Source organism: Haliotis rufescens, unplaced genomic scaffold (assembly GCF_023055435.1).
Source record: "Haliotis rufescens isolate VD_foot unplaced genomic scaffold, xgHalRufe1.0.p SCAF_1, whole genome shotgun sequence".
Classification (NCBI taxonomy): Eukaryota; Metazoa; Mollusca; class Gastropoda; order Lepetellida; family Haliotidae; genus Haliotis; species Haliotis rufescens.
This window is the reverse complement of record NW_025963779.1, coordinates 30,215,701-30,236,866: the sequence shown is the minus strand read 5'-3', so window position 1 is coordinate 30,236,866 and position 21,166 is coordinate 30,215,701. Positions and strand designations below refer to the sequence as shown.

General features: G+C 46.8%; 1 protein-coding gene across 1 annotated transcript in view; it reads left to right on the top strand.

The window, feature by feature from the left end:
• LOC124114107 (uncharacterized protein KIAA0825-like) overlaps positions 1–21,166 on the top strand; it is a 43,063-nt gene that overhangs the window by 17,424 nt on the left and 4,473 nt on the right. The window contains exons 10-20 of the mRNA XM_048394535.1: positions 6,057–6,210; positions 7,252–7,442; positions 8,600–8,779; positions 9,351–9,488; positions 9,686–9,776; positions 11,289–11,536; positions 13,364–13,421; positions 13,564–13,616; positions 14,338–14,480; positions 15,372–15,532; positions 17,493–17,634. Of these exons, the coding sequence (XP_048250492.1) occupies positions 6,057–6,210; positions 7,252–7,442; positions 8,600–8,779; positions 9,351–9,488; positions 9,686–9,776; positions 11,289–11,536; positions 13,364–13,421; positions 13,564–13,616; positions 14,338–14,480; positions 15,372–15,532; positions 17,493–17,634 (1,559 nt within the window). The remainder of the gene's footprint in view (positions 1–6,056; positions 6,211–7,251; positions 7,443–8,599; positions 8,780–9,350; positions 9,489–9,685; positions 9,777–11,288; positions 11,537–13,363; positions 13,422–13,563; positions 13,617–14,337; positions 14,481–15,371; positions 15,533–17,492; positions 17,635–21,166) is intronic.

The following is a 21,166-nucleotide window of genomic DNA, read 5'->3' as shown; positions in this document are numbered from 1 at the left end:
CTCAGTTTAAATGCTTCCCTGGAGTACGTTGCCGAGGACTCTCGGCACACACTTGCTCTTGTTGGGTCCCTGCATAGGCGCCTGGGTGCCGCTCCTAACCGGAGCGCGCCCCAGGCTGCTGCGGCCGGTAGGTCTAAGGGGTCAGGTTCTTCTTCCTCTGGGAAGTAGCCCCGCCCTGAGGGCTCCGGTATGGGCAATCAGCTGCCCTTTCGCGGGAAGACGGGGAACTGGGGGAAGCCCAAGTCGTCGACGGACGGCAAGGGCCCCTCCAGGTGACTCTCATTGGAGGGGTTCGTATGCCGACAGCGCCAACTTCGGTTGGCCCTTAGGCGAACCCGAGTCACTTGGCCCTGGACAGTTGCGCCTGCCGCAACCTGTCAGGGCCCCCTCTCCTTCCCCAGTGGGAGCCAGACTCCAGACTTACTGGGAGAATTGGGAACAAGTGTTCGACGACCCGTGGGTGGTCAACACGATTCGGTACGGCTATCGGCTTGATCTCAAAGCGAATCCGCCGCTCACCGTTGCCCCGTTGGCAGGTTTCGATTCGGAAACCGATCTTCCCATCCTCGCCGATGCCATCGGCAGGTTGGTGGAGAAGGGGCAGTACGGGAGTTAGCTCTACCAGAAATAACACCGGGGTTTTACTCCAGGATATTTCTCGTTCCCAAGTAGGACAGTGCCGAACTCAGAATGATTCACACGTCCGCTCCCTGGCTGTTCACCCGGTTAACCACCCCCATAGTGGGGTTCCTCCACAGGAGGGGTGTCCGGTACCTCGCGTACCTGGACGACTCGCTAGTAGCAAATCGAATGACGGACACCCTGTCACGCCATCTCGATTTCGCACGTCGGCTCTTGGAGCAATTTGGGTGGATTATCAATCTCCCCAAGAGCGAGTTAACCCCTTCTCAGAACTTGCTGTTCATCGGAGGTCGGTTCAACACGGTGTCCCATCGCCTCTTTGTCCCCCCAGACCGGTGGCACAAAATTCAGGCGATGATTGCCAAAGTCTTAGCGGTGTAACAGACTGTTCACTTTTGGGAACAGCTGTTAGGGCTACTTGTATCAGCCCAGGACTGCACCGCACGGGGTCGTCTCCAACTCCGCCCGCTGGAACGGTTTTTAATCCAGTTGTTAGCAACGGAGGTGAACAGTGCGACCGTCGCCCTCCCGGATCGGCTCCGACCGCATCTGGAGTGGTGGACGGTCCCTTACATTGTCTTATCAGGAGTCTCTATGCGGCCCTACCGGGCCACGTTGACCCTGTATACAGACGCCTCTCTAGTGGGCTGGGGCGCCCATCTAAAGGGGGAGGTGAGCTCGGGGCTGTGGTGCGTAGACGAACTAGGTCTTCACATCACTTGGCTCGAGTTCAAGGCAGTGATCAACGCAGTCAATCACTGGAAGCATCGTCTCGTCGACGCCCGGCTCATGCTGGCGACCGACAACACGACGGTAGTGTCCTATGTGAACAAACTGGGGGGAACCCACAGTCACTCGCTACTCGATCTCACGTTCGAGTTTTACGCTCTGGTGGACAGTGTCCCGTGCCAGATACGCGCCCGTCACATCCCAGGTGTGCGGAACGTACTGGCCGATGCTCTATCGAGGCCTCAGGATCCGAGCCCCACAGAGTGGATGCTGAACCCAGTAGTGTTTCAGTGGCTGTGCGAACGTTTGGGTCGTCCGATGGTCGACCTGTTCGCAACGCGGTTCAACAATCAACTCCCGTTGTTTGTATCACCAGTCCCCGACCCGAGGGCCATCGATCACGATGCTCTCGCGTTAGACTGGACGGGCTTGGTCGCTTATGCTTACCCGCCGACAGCGTTGATACCACACATTCTAAGCCGGCTCCGAGGAGTTCGCTGTCGAATGTTACTGATCGCGCCCATGTGGCCGAACAGATCGTGGTACCCCGACTTGCTGACCCAGGTCACGCAGTCGCCACTTCCACTGCCTGTGAGACCGGATCTCTTGATCCACCCTCACACCCGTCAGCTTCATCCAAACGCAGGGCAGTTCAATCTGCACGCGTGGATGTTGTCACCGAGCGTCTGAGGAGTAAAGGTTTTTCTCGCCGGGCGTCTCGGGCATACGTTAGTATGCATCGTGATTCTACCCAGAAGGTGTATAATGCACGTTGGGTTATTTTCACGAAGTGGTGTTGTAAATATCACATTCATTCGCCAGATAAGGTATCTGTGCAGGATATTGCTCGTTTCATGTCTCACTTGCGAGAGACCTGGAAACTCTCCGGGGGTTCCATTGCCAACTATGTCTCGTCCGTTGCTACGGTACGGGACGTTGCTATGGGTACCAGTCTCTCCAAAGAGCCGGTGATAAGGGGTATTATCAAGGGTTTCAAACAGCACGATCTTAAGAAGGGCCGCCTTCGGGCACCGGCCTGGGATCTTTCCCTAGTGTTGCAATCACTTACGGAAGCTCCGTATGAACCCTTGCATAGTGCTTCGTTCCGGCATGTGACTTGGAAAACAGCATTTCTCCTCTCCTTTGCCACGGCGGCACGTGTATCCGAAATTCATGCACTCGATGTCGCCACGGTACGATTCGATAGGGGTGACGAAGGAGCGGTCCGCCTGGGCCTGCTCATGGGCTTCGTCGCCAAGAATCAGAGAGTCGGGCAAACGGAGAGAGAATTCACTGTAAGATCACTCAAAGAAATCTTACATCCTGCTGATACTGAGGACAGAGCGCTGTGTCCGGTTAGGGCCCTTAAGTATTATCTTAAGGCTTGGAATGAACGTAGACAAGGGCGTGACCGTCTGTTCATATCGTGTAACCCTAATCGCACGGTTGACATAACTCGCAACTCGATTGCGTTGTGGCTTCGTTCTGTCATCAATCTGGCGTACCGGTCTCGGGGGTTACCGGTAGCGGGGTCAAACCCGCACGAGATCAGGGCGCTAGTGGCAACATTTGCCCTACACTCGAATATCTCTGTTCGCAGATTATTACGAGGTTGTTACTGGCGTTCTGACTCGGTTTTTGCCAATCATTACCTCAAACAGGTCGCTGATGCCGTCGTAGAGAGTGTGCACCGTCTTGGCCCGCGGATCGCGGCGCAAGCGGGCACCTAAGGGGTGTGCCCAGCGCAATTCCGAACTCCTCAGGCGTCTGACCTTGCACGGTGGTCAATCTGGGTCGACTCCAATGTTCCCACTGCCGTGGGTACAGGAGTTGGGGTCCCGCAAACCAGCGCACTCACACCACAGGTGAGGGAGGCTTTTTGTGTGCTTTGTCCTTATTTGTATTTTGACAATTATGTCTTTAATTGTCTGTCGTGTATCCCAACCTTGTGATGCATGCTTACAAATACTGGAATTAGTCACGCGCCTAATGCATACTTTAAGTAGGCTTGCTCTGGGATATACGGTCTGAATGAAATTAATTTCCCTCTTTTCGACTGTTTAACCTGATCTAAGATTAAGCTCACGCGGATACAGTGTTCTCATCCGCTGCGGCGATGAAATACCTATCCAGTGGGGCCGTTTGGAGTCACCAATCGTTTTGGCAATGACGATTGAGCCTTACGGTATGCGCTTGACAGTGCTTTGGTATTCCTATAGGGTAACGCCTAGCTAGGTGCATGCGCATCGAGTGCTTCCGCCTTGGTGTTTACTTCCGCTGGTCGGAAGGAACGCTAGCAGTCAGGATTCGGGTTGTAGGTGCTCCCCACCGCCTACTGTGGTAGTCAGCCTCGGTATAACAGTGGTAACGTATTACTTAATGTCATTTGTAGAATTTTCCTATTCGGAATATTCTATAAGTAATACGTTACCACTGGGCTGCTGCCCGCCCGTCCGTCCCCCGATCACTTGCTCTCGCAGGAGACAAGAGTGAAGGGTGTCACATGGCAGCTAGGTGGCTACGCACGTGCTGCATGAGGTAATTGAGATCTCTGTGGTAGATTTCGCTATAGCAGCAGTTGTGGGAGACAACAGCCTCGGTATAACAGTGGTAACGTATTACTTATAGAATATTCCGAATAGGAAAATTCTACAAAACGTTTGCTTGTCATGGCGAAGACCTGGGTTCGATTCCCGACATGGGTACAATGTGTGAAGCCCATTTCTGGTGTCCCCCGCCATGATATTGCAGGAATATTGCTAAAAGCGGCGTAAAACCATACTAACTCACTCACTCACTCTCTGTGTGTAGGTAGTATTGGGTAGGCGTCAGGGTGTGTATTGGGTAGGCGTCAGTGTGTGTATAGGGTAGGTGTCAGTGTGTGTATAGGGTAGGTGTCAGGAAGTGTATTGGGTAGGGGTCAGGGTGTGTGTTGGGTAGGCCTCAGGGTGTGTATTCGGTAGGTGTCAGTGTGTGTATAGGGTAGGTGTCAGGAAGTGTATTGGGTAGGCGTCAGGGTGTGTATTGGGTAGGCGTCAGTGTGTGTATAGGGTAGGTGTCAGGAAGTGTATTGGGTAGGGGTCAGGGTGTGTGTTGGGTAGGCCTCAGGGTGTGTATTCGGTAGGTGTCAGTGTGTGTATAGGGTAGGTGTCATGAAGTGTGTTGGGTAGGCGTCAGGGTGTGTATTGGGTAGGCGTCAGTGTGTGTGTAGGGTAGGCGTCAGGGTGTGTATTGGGTAGGTGTCAGTGTGTGTATAGGGTAGGTGTCAGGAAGTGTATTGGGTAGGCGTCAGGGTGTGTATTGGGTAGGCGTCAGTGTGTGTATAGGGTAGGTGTCAGGAAGTGTATTGGGTAGGGGTCAGGGTGTGTGTTGGGTAGGCCTCAGGGTGTGTATTCGGTAGGTGTCAGTGTGTGTATAGGGTAGGTGTCATGAAGTGTGTTGGGTAGGCGTCAGGGTGTGTATTGGGTAGGCGTCAGTGTGTGTGTAGGGTAGGCGTCAGGGTGTGTATTGGGTAGGTGTCAGTGTGTGTATAGGGTAGGTGTCAGGAAGTGTGTTGGGTAGGCGTCAGGATGTGTATTGGGTAGGTGTCAGTGTGTGTATAGGGTAGGTGTCAGGAAGTGTGTTGGGTAGGCGTCAGGGTGTGTATTGGGTAGGTGTCAGGAAGTGTGTTGGGTAGGCGTCAGGGTGTGTATTGGGTAGGCGTCAGTGTGTGTGTAGGGTAGGTGTCAGGAAGTGTATTGGGTAGGCGTCAGTGTGTGTATAGGGTAGGCGTCAGGGTGTGTATTGGGTAGGTGTCAGTGTGTGTATAGGGTAGGTGTCAGGAAGTGTGTTGGGTAGGCGTCAGGGTGTGTATTGGGTAGGCGTCAGTGTGTGTATAGGGTAGGTGTCAGGAAGTGTGTTGGGTAGGCGTCAGGGTGTGTATAGGGTAGGGGTCAGGGTGTGTGTTGGGTAGGCCTCAGGGTGTGTATTGGGTAGGTGTCAGTGTGTGTATAGGGTAGGCGTCAGTGTGTGTATAGGGTAGGCGTCAGGGTGTGTATTGGGTAGGCGTCAGTGTGTGTATAGGGTAGGTGTCAGGAAGTGTATTGGGTAGGCGTCAGGGTGTGTATTGGGTAGGCGTCAGTGTGTGTATAGGGTATGTGTCAGGAAGTGTATTGGGTAGGCGTCAGTGTGTGTATTAGGTAGGCGTCAGGATGTGTATTGGGTAGGCGTCAGGGTGTGTATTGGGTAGGCGTCAGGGTGTGTATTGTGTAGGCGTCAGGGTGTGTGTTGGGGTATGTGATGGGAACGGCGCCATGGGTATGATTCATGGGATGTGTATTGGGTAGGCGTCAGGGTGTGTATTAGGTAGGCGGCAGGGTGTGTATTGGGTCGGCGTCAGGGTGTGAGTTGGGGTATGTGATGGGTAGGGTGCCATTAGCATGATTCATGGTGTGTGCATAGGGTAGGCAGCAGGGTGTGTGTTGGGGTATGTGATGGGTAAGGCGCCATGAACATAATTCATGGTGTGTGTAGGTAGTATTTAAATGGTTGTTGTGTAGGATAAGAGGGAGGGGGTGCCTTGTGTAGGGGGTGTGGTGGGTAGGGTGATTATGACAATGTGTGGTTTGGGTGAAGGTCAGACAAGAGTGCAAACTTTATGGAAGAAAGCTGATGAAGTCATGTCTATGTAATTTCTGTGTTTTCAGGAAGAAGCCGTTTTGTGGTCTTTACAAACAGTTTGTGGAGCTAACAGATTCGCTGACTCAGCAGGTTATAGAACTGCACACTCAGTTGATCTCCACTAGTATTTTACATGATGCTGAAGGGGGAGACTGGGCCAATATGAAAGATTTCTATGAGGTGAGTGTAAACCATACTAAGATAAGCAAGAGTTCACTTCAGTATTATTTGTGTTTAAACGGGTATTAAAATATTCTATATTTCTGTATCATGAAATGAAGCAAAAAGGACAACCATACTTCAACTCACAGTCGTCTCACTGGCATCGCTTTATTTAGCCTGCATAACTACCAGATGCCAATTAGTGTCAGCATCCTGACACAATGGGCTTCAGACCAGTGAGAGGCCAACTGGGGGACCTGTTGCTTTAGATGACACAACACTTAGGTTACCTTTGTTGTAACCAAAGATCCGGAATCTTTATTGGTCAGTCGGGCATTAGTATTCTGCTCACACCCACCTCTTATTTGACAGGTACAGTTGAATGTTCAGCACAGCGAGAATAGTATCGAACCAGTCACACCAGTCAAGATTATGGTCCATAATAAACAAATTCTGAATCCACGAAGAAAAAGACCTTCCATATTTAAGTACTTTTAAAGTTATAGTATTGTTTCCCTTTAACATGTTTAACATGTGTTAGGTCCAGCCCAAATTGCATCCTATTCATACGACAACATCTCCAAACGTCCACTCAGATTTATCCCCCACCTGGACACTCGGACTATCCCTATCAAATATTAAGTAGTATATAATAACAGGCTGCTGTTTTTGTACTGTAGACAATAGTTTGAAATTTGTGACATCATTCAATAATGCAGCCAAGTCCTGCCCAAACTATAGCTGGAATATTGCTGATGGTGGTATTATACAACAACAAATTATTATCTGCCAATCAGGAAACAGTAGACTACTCATGCGTTATTCAATGCTGTAAAAAATACACACCCTCCCATGCCCTCCTCTACCCTCCTGGGCTTTTGTGTCCTGACCAGAACAAAATACTAATTAGAATTTGGGAAAGTTGGCAGCCTTGGGAACATAAATGCCTAATAAATTGCTTGGTTTACCAATCAAATACCATGGAATCACTTGCAGTTGTTTATAACTCACAAGGTGCTTTGAGATGAACAGGATGGGGATATGTGATTTCTGCCACAGGACGAGCGGTGCTCCTTCACCATACAAATGTGGAACTACCATCTGCGGGCCTTGCAGAGTGACCTGTGGTCAGTGGCGCCCCCACAGATGGCTCAGCACATCTTCAGTCTGGTTTTGAAGGAGTCTTTGACTGTCATCGCTCACAGATATGTCAGAGTAAAACCCAGCTTTAAGAGAGTCAAACAGTTCAGGTGAGACTGACATAGCCTTGCTCTTCACTATGGCTATACAATGATATTACTTAGTCGCTGATTCTGTCTATAACGCAAGTGTTATGTAATAGTATGACAATCTTCCCTAGGCAAGAGAGTTAACTGACTTTAAAAGTCCAGTTTCCACCCTTGCCGAACTAGGCTGGAATTCCTGGGCTTGATCGTAGCGCCACCAGTGGCTATTACAAGTTATGTCCCTTCTAAGCCTCTCCTATGGACCAATCAGATTCCATCACTAGCATTTTTTTTAAACAAAACGATGGTCAAGATGATATGGTCGATCATCAAGATCTATATTGTGATAATAATCTGTTGACAACGAGTTGGCGGTGCACATGCTTTGCAAAACCTGCAAACGACCGAAATCTGCGTGACACATTACGAACCGGATTTTGATTTCATTGCGAGATTTTGATTGGACTATGCATAGACTTGTTAGTCGAGCCAAAATGTAACTCCATGATACCAGCCTAGTTTGGCATGGTTGGAAACTGGACTTTTATAGTCAGTTAAGTCTCTTGCCTCGGGAAGATGCAGTATGACCTGATGGCTCTATTGTGTTACAGGTATGACCTGACTGCTATATTGTGTTACAGGTTTGATCTGACCACTATGTTGTGTTACAGGTATGACCTGACCGTTGTGTTGTGTTACAGGTATGAACTGACCACTATGTTGTGTTACAGGTATGACCTGACCTCTATGTTGTGTTACAGGTATGACCTGACCTCTATGTTGTGTTACAGGTATGACCTGACCTCTATGTTGTGTTACAGGTATGACCTGACCTCTATGTTGTGTTACAGGTATGACCTGACCGTTGTGTTGTGTTACAGGTATGACCTGACCGCTGTGTTGTGTTACAGGTATGACCTGACCTCTATGTTGTGTTACAGGTATGACCTGACCGCTGTGTTGTGTTACAGGTATGACCTGACCTCTGTGTTGTGTTACAGGTATGACCTGACCGCTGTGTTGTGTTACAGGTATGACCTGACCGTTGTGTTGTGTTACAGATATGACCTGACCGCTGTGTTGTGTTACAGGTATGACCTGACTGCTATGTCGTGTTACAGGTATGACCTGATGGCTGTGTTGTGTTACAGGTATGACCTGACCTCTATGTTGTGTTACAGGTATGACCTGACCGCTGTGTTGCTGTGCACTGAGGAATTCCTACTTCACACGAGCAGCTCGGTGTCTCACATCCTGGACCCAGGACACACAGACCAGCCAGCCTACACCATTCACAATCTCTGCTCTACCATCTTCTCAGCTTTAGCCATCGTCAGCTCACCTCTTGAAATTCTCTACAGGTCAGTGTCAACAACGAACGGTAGAATGCTTGTTTCAGGGCTTTACCTGGTCGATCTAATTTTGGGTCCAGGAACTCTTAGTAATAATTTGGGGGTCCAATGCATGAACCATGGGGCCTCAAGGTTGCATCATGTGGCAAACTTCACGTGATTTACAAGGATCATACTGATACAGTGATGTCATATCAGTTTATATGCTCTGCAGCCTTTAGCCTGTTATAGGGATGGTCGGGTAGCCTAGTGGATAAAGCATTTGCCCGTCATGCTGAAGACCAGGGTTCGATTACCAACACGGATACAATGTGTGAAGCCCATGTCTGGTGTCCCACGCCGTGATAGTGCTGGAATATTGCTAAAAGCGGCGTAAAACCATACTCACTCACTCACTTAGCCTGTTATACATGGGGATTTCAGTGTTATATTGAAGTCAATCTATGAAGCTCTGAACACTGATAATCCGGCAGTTATATTGTAGCTTATCTTGGGGCACAAAGGTGTTCTTTAGACATTTTCTGCATAACAAGTGATTTGGAAAATCTGTTATTATAGTCTTCTCTCTATAATAATTCAGGGTATACAAGAAGGGATATGGTCGGCGGCGTGACAGCCATGAAGAGTTTTCACTCCATCTAGCAACATCCTACACTGGCTCCAACACACACTGGCTCCATTGGATCCGGCCTGAACTCTACCACACCAACCAGAAACAGTGAGTATCTTCTTTGTGAAGGTAGTTAGGAATCCTCCATCAGAGTTGTGTGTCTGTTGAATAGCTCTTCCAGCTATGGCCGCATACAGACAACGAAGGCTAGATGGGATCTGACATGACGTGTATATTGGAGCTATGACAACATGCAGACAATGATGGCTAGATGGGATCTGACATGACATATGTATATATTACAGCTTCGACGACATGCAGACAACGATGGCGGTGTATGTACAGTTGCAGATGTTGTTGCACCAGCCTGATCCTCACTGGGGGAAACTCCTGCAGGTCTGTCCACACGATCATGTCTTTCTTTGTACAGTAGTCCGATAGTGCTTCATTGTCCTTCCTCAGACTCGGTAGAGGCAGTGTAATGGTTTTATGCCGCTTTTAGCAATATTTTAGCAATATCAACCTGGGGGACACCAGAAATGGGCTCCACACATTGTACCCATGTCGGGTATCGAATCCGGGTCTTAGGCGTAACAAATGAATGCTTTAACCACTAGGCTACCTGACAGCCCCCATGTAAACATATACAGTGGTCCCTCGCTACAACGCTACCAATGGGGTCCAAATAATTGGTGGGCATTATAGACGATGAGCCGTTTAACCGAGGCTGAGTCGGGGGAGCGCGCTCGGCCAATCTCATGATCTTCGCCTTGTCTCGCACATTGCAATGATACAAGTTGTTTACCGTTCAATGTGTAAAAATATATATCCATTATGTTTTCGCCGATTGTTATTATTTACAAGCCTTAACTGTCACTTTCAATGTGAATGTAGTCTACTTACATGAAAATATCGATCGATAATGGTAGTAACAGACGCTATGAGTGAAGAGCCAATCACAATTCATTACACAAGTACAGAGTGATTCAGTGGCATTGATTGGTCATGTTGCTTAAAATACGGAAAACAAGAGTTTTGACCAGCACTATGTGCATTCATACACATTCATGCAAATATAGATACCCGGTACACATTCGAGCCAGATTAATAAGTTTGATACGGTTACTTGATCCGAATCAAAAGGAATGACCGCCGTGTTGTGACAGCAACTACATGTGAGTTGACAGTGTCGCCTCAAATTGGATTGCCCACTAATTAAGAAAATAAACTTCGCTTGTGGTTCTCTTTTATTGCATGCATGGGCTTCTAAGATCAAAGGATGTATAGTGTGAAAAGTTAACTAGTAGAACAATCGTATTTCCGGGACTTGCCGCGGATGTTTTCAAACAGATTATTAGAACTCCATTCAGCGATAAACGGTTGATTATGCAATGAGAAGCGCTATGTGCAAATGAACAACAAACAACAATACAATCACGGCTGTGTAAAACTCTCAGTATTAAAAGTGTACATAAATTTTGGGAGCCATGCGATCCCCCGCGTAGTAACCGAGGTAGCGCTTTATCGAAGAGCCCAATAGCGAGGGATCACTATACTACTATATGTTGATATCTTAATTGTGTCTTTGATAGAAATATGGTTCATTTTTTTGGCACTCACTGAAAAATGAAAAGATTTTGGTAACTTGCCTGATGGGTTGTGAGTCATGGACTCTATATAGAAGTTATGAAGAAGGGAATCCATATTGAAGTTGACAATTATTGACAATTTAGAAAGCTAATAAGATTATGGATCAAAGATGTATTTCAGAAATACTAGTAGTTGTTTAAGCTTCAGTGATGTATTATTTCGTATGGAACTCGTTTTCTACATGTATATGGAAAGGGAATGTGATGATTTATTTAACAGATTCGGATGAGTTCTGTGAAGGTGTTGTTTTGCTTTCAGCTGCTGATAATGAAGGAGTTCACTGTGTCAATCCTTCTGCTCACTCGGAGCATGGAGACAATACGGGCCACAGAGGAACTTGTCATTCAGATCGAGACAGCCACGAACAAGCTGGCAACAGTGCCCACCATCGACACCAACCAGCTGACGGTGGCCAAGACACTCTTCCAGTCTGTAGTCAACATCCTGGCTCTCAGTCAGAGTTTCCCTGATGCACTTGTCAAGTCTCTCCTCCCAGTCATTGACAGGTTAGTGGCCTCCTCTGTTGTCTGTGGGGATTCTAGGACAGGGTAGGGCCCAAGGTGACTCCTCTGTGGGTTGTCTGTGGGGATTCTAGGACAGGATAGGGCCCAAGGTGACTACTCTGTGGGTTGCCCTGTGGGGATTCTAGGACAGGGTAGGACCCGAGGTGACTCCTCTGTGGGTTGCCGTGTGGGGATTCTAGGACAGGGCCGTGTGGGGATTCTAGGACAGGGTAGGGCCCGAGGTGACTCCTCTGTGGGTTGCCGTGTGGGGATTCTAGGACAGGGCCGTGTGGGGATTCTAGGACAGGGTAGGGCCCGAGGTGACTCCTCTTTGGGTTGCCGTGTGGGGATTCTAGGACAGGGCCGTGTGGGGATTCTAGGACAGGGTAGGGCCCGAGGTGACTCCTCTTTGGGTTGCCGTGTGGGGATTCTAGGACAGGGTACTGTCCAAGGTGACTCCTCTGTGGGTTGCCCTGTGGGGATTCTAGGACAGGGTAGTGTCCAAGGTGACTACTCTGTGGGTTGCCCTGTTGGGATTCTAGGACAGGGTAGTGACCATGGTGACTACTCTGTGGGTTGCCGTGTGGGGATTCTAGGACAGGGTAGTGACCATGGTGACTACTCTGTGGGTTGCCGTGTGGGGATTCTAGGACAGGGTAGGGCCCGAGGTGACTCCTCTGTGGGTTGCCGTGTGGGGATTCTAGGACAGGGTACTGTCCAAGGTAACTACTCTGTGGGTTGCCCTGTGGGGATTCTAGGACAGGGTAGTGTCCAAGGTGACTACTCTGTGGGTTGCCCTGTTGGGATTCTAGGACAGGGTAGTGACCATGGTGACTACTCTGTGGGTTGCCCTGTGGGGATTCTAGGACAGGGTAGTGTCCAAGGTGACTACTCTGTGGGTTGCCCTGTTGGGATTCTAGGACAGGGTAGTGACCATGGTGACTACTCTGTGGGTTGTCGTGTGGGGATTCTAGGACAGGGTAGTGTCCAAGGTGACTCCTCTGTGGGTTGCCCTGTGGGGATTCTAGGACGGGTAGGGCCCAAGGTGACTCCTCTGTGGGTTGCCCTGTGGGGATTCTAGGACAGGGTAGGGCCCAAGGTGACTCCTGTGTGGGTTGCCCTGTGGGATTCTAGGACAGGGTAGAGCCCAAGGTTACTCCTCTGTGGGTTGCCCTGTGGGATTCTAGGACAGGGTAGGGCCCAAGGTGACTCCTCTGTGGGTTGCCCTGTGGGGATTCTAGGACAGGGTAGGGCCCAAGGTGACTCCTCTGTGGGTTGCCCTGTGGGGATCCTAGGTACAGGGTAGGGCCCAAGGTGACTACTCTGTGGGTTGCCCTGTGGGGATTCTAGGACAGGGTAGTGTCCAAGGTGACTCCTCTCTGGGTTGCCGTGTGGGGATTCTAGGACAGGGTAGGGCCCAAGGTGACTTCTCTGTGAGTTGCCCTGTGGGGCACCTAGGTACAGGGTAGGGCCCAAGGTGACTACTCTGTGGGTTGCCCTGTGGGGATTCTAGGACAGGGTAGGGCCCAAGATGTCTCCTCTGTGGGTTATCGTGTGGGGATTCTGGGACAGGGTTGGGCCCAAGGTGACTACTCTGTTGGTTGCCCTTTGGGGATTCTGCTTTTTGTTACAGTCAAATTTTATTAGATTTCTAGATCTAGATCTTTGTATCTGTCTGTCTCTTTCTTGTGATAATACACTTTGGGCCCAAGAATTGTTTGGAGAAGTAACCACAATTTCTCCGCTTGGATTTCTTACAGATTAACATACAGTACAATTATTGACTTATATTCCAGTTGGTGTAACCTTTTTCTTTGTTTTGCCCGCCAGATGCAAAGACTGGGACAGTCTCAACATAAAAGGCTTGGCAGCTTCCCCTGAGTTTAAGGTCAGCATTTATGACTTTCTTGTTTCACCATGTATATTTTGTTACATACTGAATAATTTGGACAAGTAAATTACCTTTTGTAACGGTGGTCAGAATTTAGAAGAATCTGTTGAAACTCATCACACTATTTCTGTTTTTTCAGCCTCCATTTTGGATGGAAGCCATATTTTCTGTGATAGAGCCCCTCATTCAGAGGTAAGTCAGAAGTACTACACACAAGTAGCAATCTCATTAAAACCAGACCTTAGTTCTCGCTATCGCTAAACAAAGATCTGAGGACATCCCGGGTCACGTCAGAACGACCTTTCATCCGACCAATCAAAGCATTGCTTACCAGATAATGATAGTGACAGTCGGAATGTGTTTTCTAATCATGCAACCTCGAAAACGGTAACACGGGGTATTCAGAACGACAGTTACGGCTGGTACGACTGATTCTGTCAAAATCATCTTCTATCTCTCGCTTCCATGGGAGAAACATTTGAACGGAAAAGGTGTTGCACAGTACATGGGAAGCACTGATATACAATCTCAACCATATATTAGACATTCCGGAATGTTCGTTTGTTCAGTTTTCAAAATGTTAATCACGAACTGTGTCATCATATTTTTCAAGCATAGTTTGAAATGGAAGTCGCCAGGTTGAGTGCCGTAAAGCTGGAGAAAGCTGCTTTCTGATTGGCTGATATTGACAGATATTGACTTCTTGTTAGTCATTTCAGTGGTCGGTCTAAGTTCACTAAAGGTCGTTCTTACGTGACCTGTAATGGGATGTCCTCAGATCTTTGTTTAGTGGCAGCGAGAACTTAGATCTGATTTTAATGAGATTGCACAAGTAGTTAACAGGTTTACTGCAAGGAGTTGTTATTTCTTGGTGCAGTGTTGCCAGACATTGAGTTGTGTGTCATGTCCCCAGAGTGCTGGGCCCTGTGTTGGACTACATGATGATGCTGCCGACCAGCACGGCCTCCCTCGACCCCCTCATCATGAAGATCAGTGAGCTGCCGTGTGGGTGCCCGCCCTGCCAGATGGAGCCCAACAACAACAGGAAGCCCCCAGGTAGGCCAACAAGCACCTGCCACACCCATGTGCTGCCATACTAAGTCATTATAGGAAGTTAGGAAGGAAAATTGTCTGTTGAAGGTGTATATCATCTTCCCGAGGCAAGGGATTTAACTGACTGTAAAACTCCCGTTTCCACCCTTGCCGAACTAGGCTGGAATTATGGAGTTATGTTTTGGCTGGACTAATGAGTCTATGCATAGTCCAATTGAAATGTTTGCATAACGAAATCGACATCCGGTTCGTAAACAACGTTGATTTCAACGTGCAGATTTTGGTCGACTGCAGGATTTGCAACTGATGTGTACCGTCAACTGGGCGATGACATATATATATTTTCCAAATCTTCTCATGTTTTTAATCAAGGTGCTCATGTGATTTGATGCACTGAGTGAGGTAAAACTCGTTTTACTGAAATATATATCTTGATCAGATCGTCTTGACTGGGCACTGCCGTTTTGTTTGAAGCAAATGCAAGTGATATGAGAGATGGAACCTAATTGGTCAATAAGAATGGCATAGAAGGGACATAACTTGTAATAGCCACTGGTGGAGCTATGATCGAGCCCAGAAATTCATCAAGGGTGGAAACTGGACCTTTAGAGTCTGTTAACTCCCTAACCCTTGCCTTGGGAAGATGGGTGTATGTGTGTATAAGGTCTGTCTGGCTTATGTGTGTAACTCAACTTAACCATTTTAGGTTCAGGTGTATAAAAAGTCTGCCTATTCTATGATCACATGATTATGGAGCCTGTCTCTCTGAGGGTCACATGTTTTACAACCTATCTGTTCTAGGTTCATACATTTGAAGACTGTTGTCTTACATTCTCTTGTTAAGAGTGCTTGCTTTAGGATACATGATTAAAGGTTTGAATGTTTTGTCACCAGCCCTGAAAGCTGTGATGGACGGGGCGCTGAAGATCCTCATCTCCGAGCTGAGTGAGAGTGTCCTGTGCCTGAGGACTCCAGTGTGCCTCATGTTTAACGTCCTGCAGGAGGCCTGCACAGAACGCAAGATCAAGACAGGACATAGCTGTGTGGGCTTGCAGGTATGCAGCATGTAGCATAGGACCCCTCATACTTTCATTAAATTATATGTAAATTAAAAGGGGATCAAGTTCGTTTCAGTTTTGAGAAAGCCCCATCTTGGGAACCAAACCGCTAATATAACTAAAATAGATGATCCTTTGTATGCCCACCTTGAGTTTGCTCATCCAGTGGTGACCATAGTAACAATATTGAGAAAACTGGCTTGGCCACTGGACTACTTTAAGGTTTGTTGGAATTTATCTAATATACAAAGATTTTAGACAGGGATTATTCTTCCCAAATGGGGAAGTTCTATTGGCACATGTCATCCAAAGGTCAAAGGTCATGAGAAAAAACACGGGTCTAAATGCATTAGACAGTATTTTGGTATATACCTTCATCAGCATCGGGCCCTGCTTTAATTCAGTTTTGCTCAAGATAAGTCTAAGGTCAAGGTCAGCATTTAGGTTTTTGTGAAACATGGTTGTGTCATTGCCAGTTTCTGAGGCAAGATTAATTCTACAGGATGGAACTTCATACTTCCATGTTTCATAACAAATCGTACCACATCCAGTGCCAACTGCACTCACGTCAAAGGTTAAGGTCACATTGAAGTAATTGTCAAAGTAGTTGTATCATTGTTTCTCTTGCATTTAGTTAAAAGATTGTTGACATTACAAGTTGTAGCAGGATCACGAGGAGTACATGGGGTTTGTCCCACATTAGGTTTTATACCACGAGCCGGAGGTCTTGTTCCCAATTTCGACAATGTCTATTGTAGGATATCTCGTCAGAATGTCGAGGTCTGATCGGTTGATCTATTATTTTCTTCGTATGGAGATGTATAAGGGATTTAGAAATTTATTCCCTTTGCAGGCGGTATACATAGTATTTGATCAAGATCACGTGAACCAATCAAATCTTGATGTTCTGTTGTGGAGGTATGATAATAGACGATATCCTACAATGGACATTCCATGTTGTCGTGGAAAGTTCTTTTAAGACATGTCGTGAAAAGGCCATAGGTCAAGGTCCCAAAATAGGAAAAAAACGTCAAAGGTCAGCATTTGGATTTTTGCGAAACATAGTTATGACATTGTTGCTGAGATAAAAGTACCTCAACATGCATGAAACTTTATCAAGTTTATAGTTGCATGTAGCCTCACAAATCCTACCAAATATTATGTTGTTGCCATATCTATTAAAGGTCAAGGTCATCTTTGAGGTTATTGTGAACCATGCAGAGCTCCAGATAACTTTCTGAGCAATTGAGTTTTTACTCGAAGGTTTCTATTTTAATTGGGTTATTACATTTTTCATTGGGTAACCAATATTTTTTCACTCATCTATTCATCACTCTATTGTGTTTTTCCCTAAATGAGTAAACATTTTGAGATTAATTTTTTTTTATATATCATGTTTTAGATGTATATAATGGTTCTAACTATAGGCTTGACCCAGAAAAGCTTGTTATTGTGTTTCGGAAACTAGCTCCGTTGTATGCCTGCTGAAAAAGCTTCATTGGGTATTTACGCATGCTGTTTTTATACATTTGAGTTATTTCATTTAAAGTGATTGGGATTTGAATATTTTTTGGGGTTATTTTACCAAAATACACAGCTTATCTGTAGCTCTGACCATGGTTGTATCATTAATTACCAGTTAATCTAGTGCTTTTACTTATACCATCCTGAGTCTTGGTAAATCTTGGATCTTGAATAAGGTCAGGGTCTGGAAGTACTGTTTTTGGACTGTACATAAGTAGTGTTATTTTAGGACCTTAGATACTCAGAGTAAATGGGGGTAATGGGGCTGCTTGTGTTTTTGCAAGCACCTGCAAACATCTTTGGTTCATATATGTGGTAGTGAGATAAAGTTGTGTGTTCAGCTGCTTAGAAGCGGGCCTAATCTGAAGTCTGTTTTTTACAGTATTTATTTTCCTAGTATTTTGATTTTTAATTATTGTCTGTCTGTGTCCAGCTGATTGCAGCCAGTCTGAAGTGTAAGCTTCAGGACACAGAGTACCTGGAGAAGGCTGTCGGGCTCAGCTTCCACCCAGACATGCTAAAGCAGATTGCCTCTCTAGCCGAGTGTGTCTACCATGTCTTGGCTGTAGGCAGATGTAAGTACCTTGACTACCATGTGCTGTCTGTAGTTAGCTGTAAGTACCTTGACTACCATGTCTTGGCTGTAGGCAGATGTAAGTACCTTGACTACCATGTGCTGTCTGTAGTTAGCTGTAAGTACCTTGACTACCATGTGCTGTCTGTAGGTAGATTTAAGTACATAGTCTATCATATGCTGTCTGTAGACAGATGTAAGTTCCCTGTCTACCATGTACTGTCTGTAGTTAGCTGTAAGTACCTTGACTACCATGTCGTGGCTGTAGGCAGATGTAAGTACCTTGACTATCATGTGCTGTCTGTAGTTAGCTGTAAGTACCTTGACTACCATGTCGTGGCTGTAGTTAGCTGTAAGTACCTTGACTACCATGTGCTGTCTGTAGGCAGATGTAAGTACCTTGACTACCATGTCTTGGCTGTAGGCAGATGAAAGTACCTTGACTACCATGTCTTGGCTGTAGGCAGATGTAAGTACCTTGACTACCATGTGCTGTCTGTAGGCAGATGTAAGTACCTTGACTACCATGTCTTGGCTGTAGGCAGATGTAAGTACCTTGACTACCATGTGCTGTCTGTAGTTAGCTGTAAGTACCTTGACTACCATGTCTTGGCTGTAGGCAGATGTAAGTACCTTGACTACCATGTGCTGTCTGTAGTTAGCTGTAAGTACCTTGACTACCATGTGCTGTCTGTAGGTAGATTTAAGTACATAGTCTATCATATGCTGTCTGTAGACAGATGTAAGTTCCCTGTCTACCATGTACTGTCTGTAGTTAGCTGTAAGTACCTTGACTACCATGTCGTGGCTGTAGGCAGATGTAAGTACCTTGACTATCATGTGCTGTCTGTAGTTAGCTGTAAGTACCTTGACTACCATGTCGTGGCTGTAGTTAGCTGTAAGTACCTTGACTACCATGTGCTGTCTGTAGGCAGATGTAAGTACTTTGACTACCATGTGCTGTCTGTAGTTAGCTGTAAGTACCTTGACTACCATGTGCTGTCTGTAGGCAGATGTAAGTACCTTGACTACCATGTGCTGTCTGTAGTTAGCTGTAAGTACCTTGACTACCATGTGCTGTCTGTAGACAGATGTAAGTACCTTGACTACCATGTCTTGGCTGTAGGCAGATGTAAGTACCTTGACTACCATGTGCTGTCTGTAGGCAGATGTAAGTACCTTGACTACCATGTGCTGTCTGTAGACAGATGTAAGTTCCCTGTCTACCATGTACTGTCTGTAGGCAGATGTAAGTACCTTGTCTACCATGTGCTGTCTGTAGGCAGATGTAAGTACCTTGACTACCATGTGCTGTCTGTAGGCAGATGTAAGTACCTTGACTACCATGTGCTGTCTGTAGTTAGCTGTAAGTACCTTGACTACCATGTCGTGGCTGTAGGCAGATGTAAGTACCTTGACTACCATGTGCTGTCTGTAGTTAGCTGTAAGTACCTTGACTACCATGTGCTGTCTGTAGGCAGATGTAAGTACCTTGACTACCATGTGCTGTCTGTAGGCAGATGTAAGTACCTTGACTACCATGTGCTGTCTGTAGTTAGCTGTAAGTACCTTGACTACCATGTCGTGGCTGTAGGCAGATGTAAGTACCTTGACTACCATGTGCTGTCTGTAGTTAGCTGTAAGTACCTTGACTACCATGTGCTGTCTGTAGGTAGATTTAAGTACATAGTCTATCATATGCTGTCTGTAGACAGATGTAAGTACCTTGACTACCATGTGCTGTCTGTAGGCAGATGTAAGTTCTGTGTCTACCATGTGCTGTCTGTAGTTAGCTGTAAGTACCTTGACTACCATGTGCTGTCTGTAGGCAGATGTAAGTACCTTGTCTACCATGTGCTGTCTGTAGACAGATGTAAGTACCTTGACTACCATGTGCTGTCTGTAGGCAGATGTAAGTTCTGTGTCTACCATGTGCTGTCTGTAGTTAGCTGTAAGTACCTTGACTACCATGTGCTGTCTGTAGGCAGATGTAAGTACCTTGACTACCATGTGCTGTCTGTAGGCAGATGTAAGTACCTTGACTACCATGTGCTGTCTGTAGACAGATGTAAGTTCTGTGTCTACCATGTGCTGTCTGTAGTTAGCTGTAAGTACCTTGACTACCATGTGCTGTCTGTAGGCAGATGTAAGTACCTTGACTACCATGTGCTGTCTGTAGGCAGATGTAAGTACCTTGACTACCATGTGCTGTCTGTAGTTAGCTGTAAGTACCTTGACTACCATGTGCTGTCTGTAGGCAGTTGTAAGTACCTTGACTACCATGTGCTGTCTGTAGGCAGTTGTAAGTACCTTGACTACCATGTGCTGTCTGTAGGCAGATGTAAGTGCCTTGACTACCATGTGCTGTCTGTAGGCAGATGTAAGTACCTTGACTACCATGTGCTGTCTGTAGGCAGATGTAAGTACCTTGACTACCATGTGCTGTCTGTAGTTAGATGTAAGTACCTTGACTACCATGTGCTGTCTGTAGGCAGATGTAAGTACCTTGACTACCATGTGCTGTCTGTAGGCAGATGTAAGTACCTTGACTACCATGTGCTGTCTGTAGTTAGCTGTAAGTACCTTGACTACCATGTGCTGTCTGTAGGCAGTTGTAAGTACCTTGACTACCATGTGCTGTCTGTAGGCAGTTGTAAGTACCTTTACTACCATGTGCTGTCTGTAGGCAGATGTAAGTGCCTTGACTACCATGTGCTGTCTGTAGTTAACTGTAAGTACCTTGACTACCATGTGCTGTCTGTAGGCAGATGTAAGTACCTTGACTACCATGTGCTGTCTGTAGGCAGATGTAAGTACCTTGACTACCATGTGCTGTCTGTAGGCAGATGTAAGTGCCTTGTCTACCATGTGCTGTCTGTAGGCAGATGTAAGTACCTTGACTACCATGTGCTGTCTGTAGGCAGATGTAAGTACCTTGACTACCATGTGCTGTCTGTAGGCAGATGTAAGTACCTTGACTACCATGTGCTGTCTGTAGGCAGATGTAAGTGCCTTGTCTACCATGTGCTGTCTGTAGGCAGATGTAAGTACCTTGACTACCATGTGCTGTCTGTAGGCAGATGTAAGTACCTTGACTACCATGTGCTGTCTGTAGGCAGATGTAAGTACCTTGTCTACCACGTGCTGTCTGTAGGCAGATGTAAGTACCTTGTCTACCACGTGCTGTCTGTAGGCAGATGTAAGTACCTTGTCTACCACGTGCTGTCTGTAGGCAGATATAAGTACCTTGACTACCATGTGCTGTCTGTAGGCAGATGTAAGTGCCTTGACTACCATGTGCTGTCTGTAGGCAGATGTAAGTACCTTGTCTACCATGTACTGTCTGTAGGCAGATATAAGTACCTTGACTACCATGTGCTGTCTGTAGGCAGATGTAAGTACCTTGTCTACCATGTGCTGTCTGTAGGCAGATGTAAGTACCTTGACTACCATGTGCTGTCTGTAGGCAGATGTAAGTACCTTGTCTACCATGTGCTGTCTGTAGGCAGATATAAGTACCTTGTCTACCATGT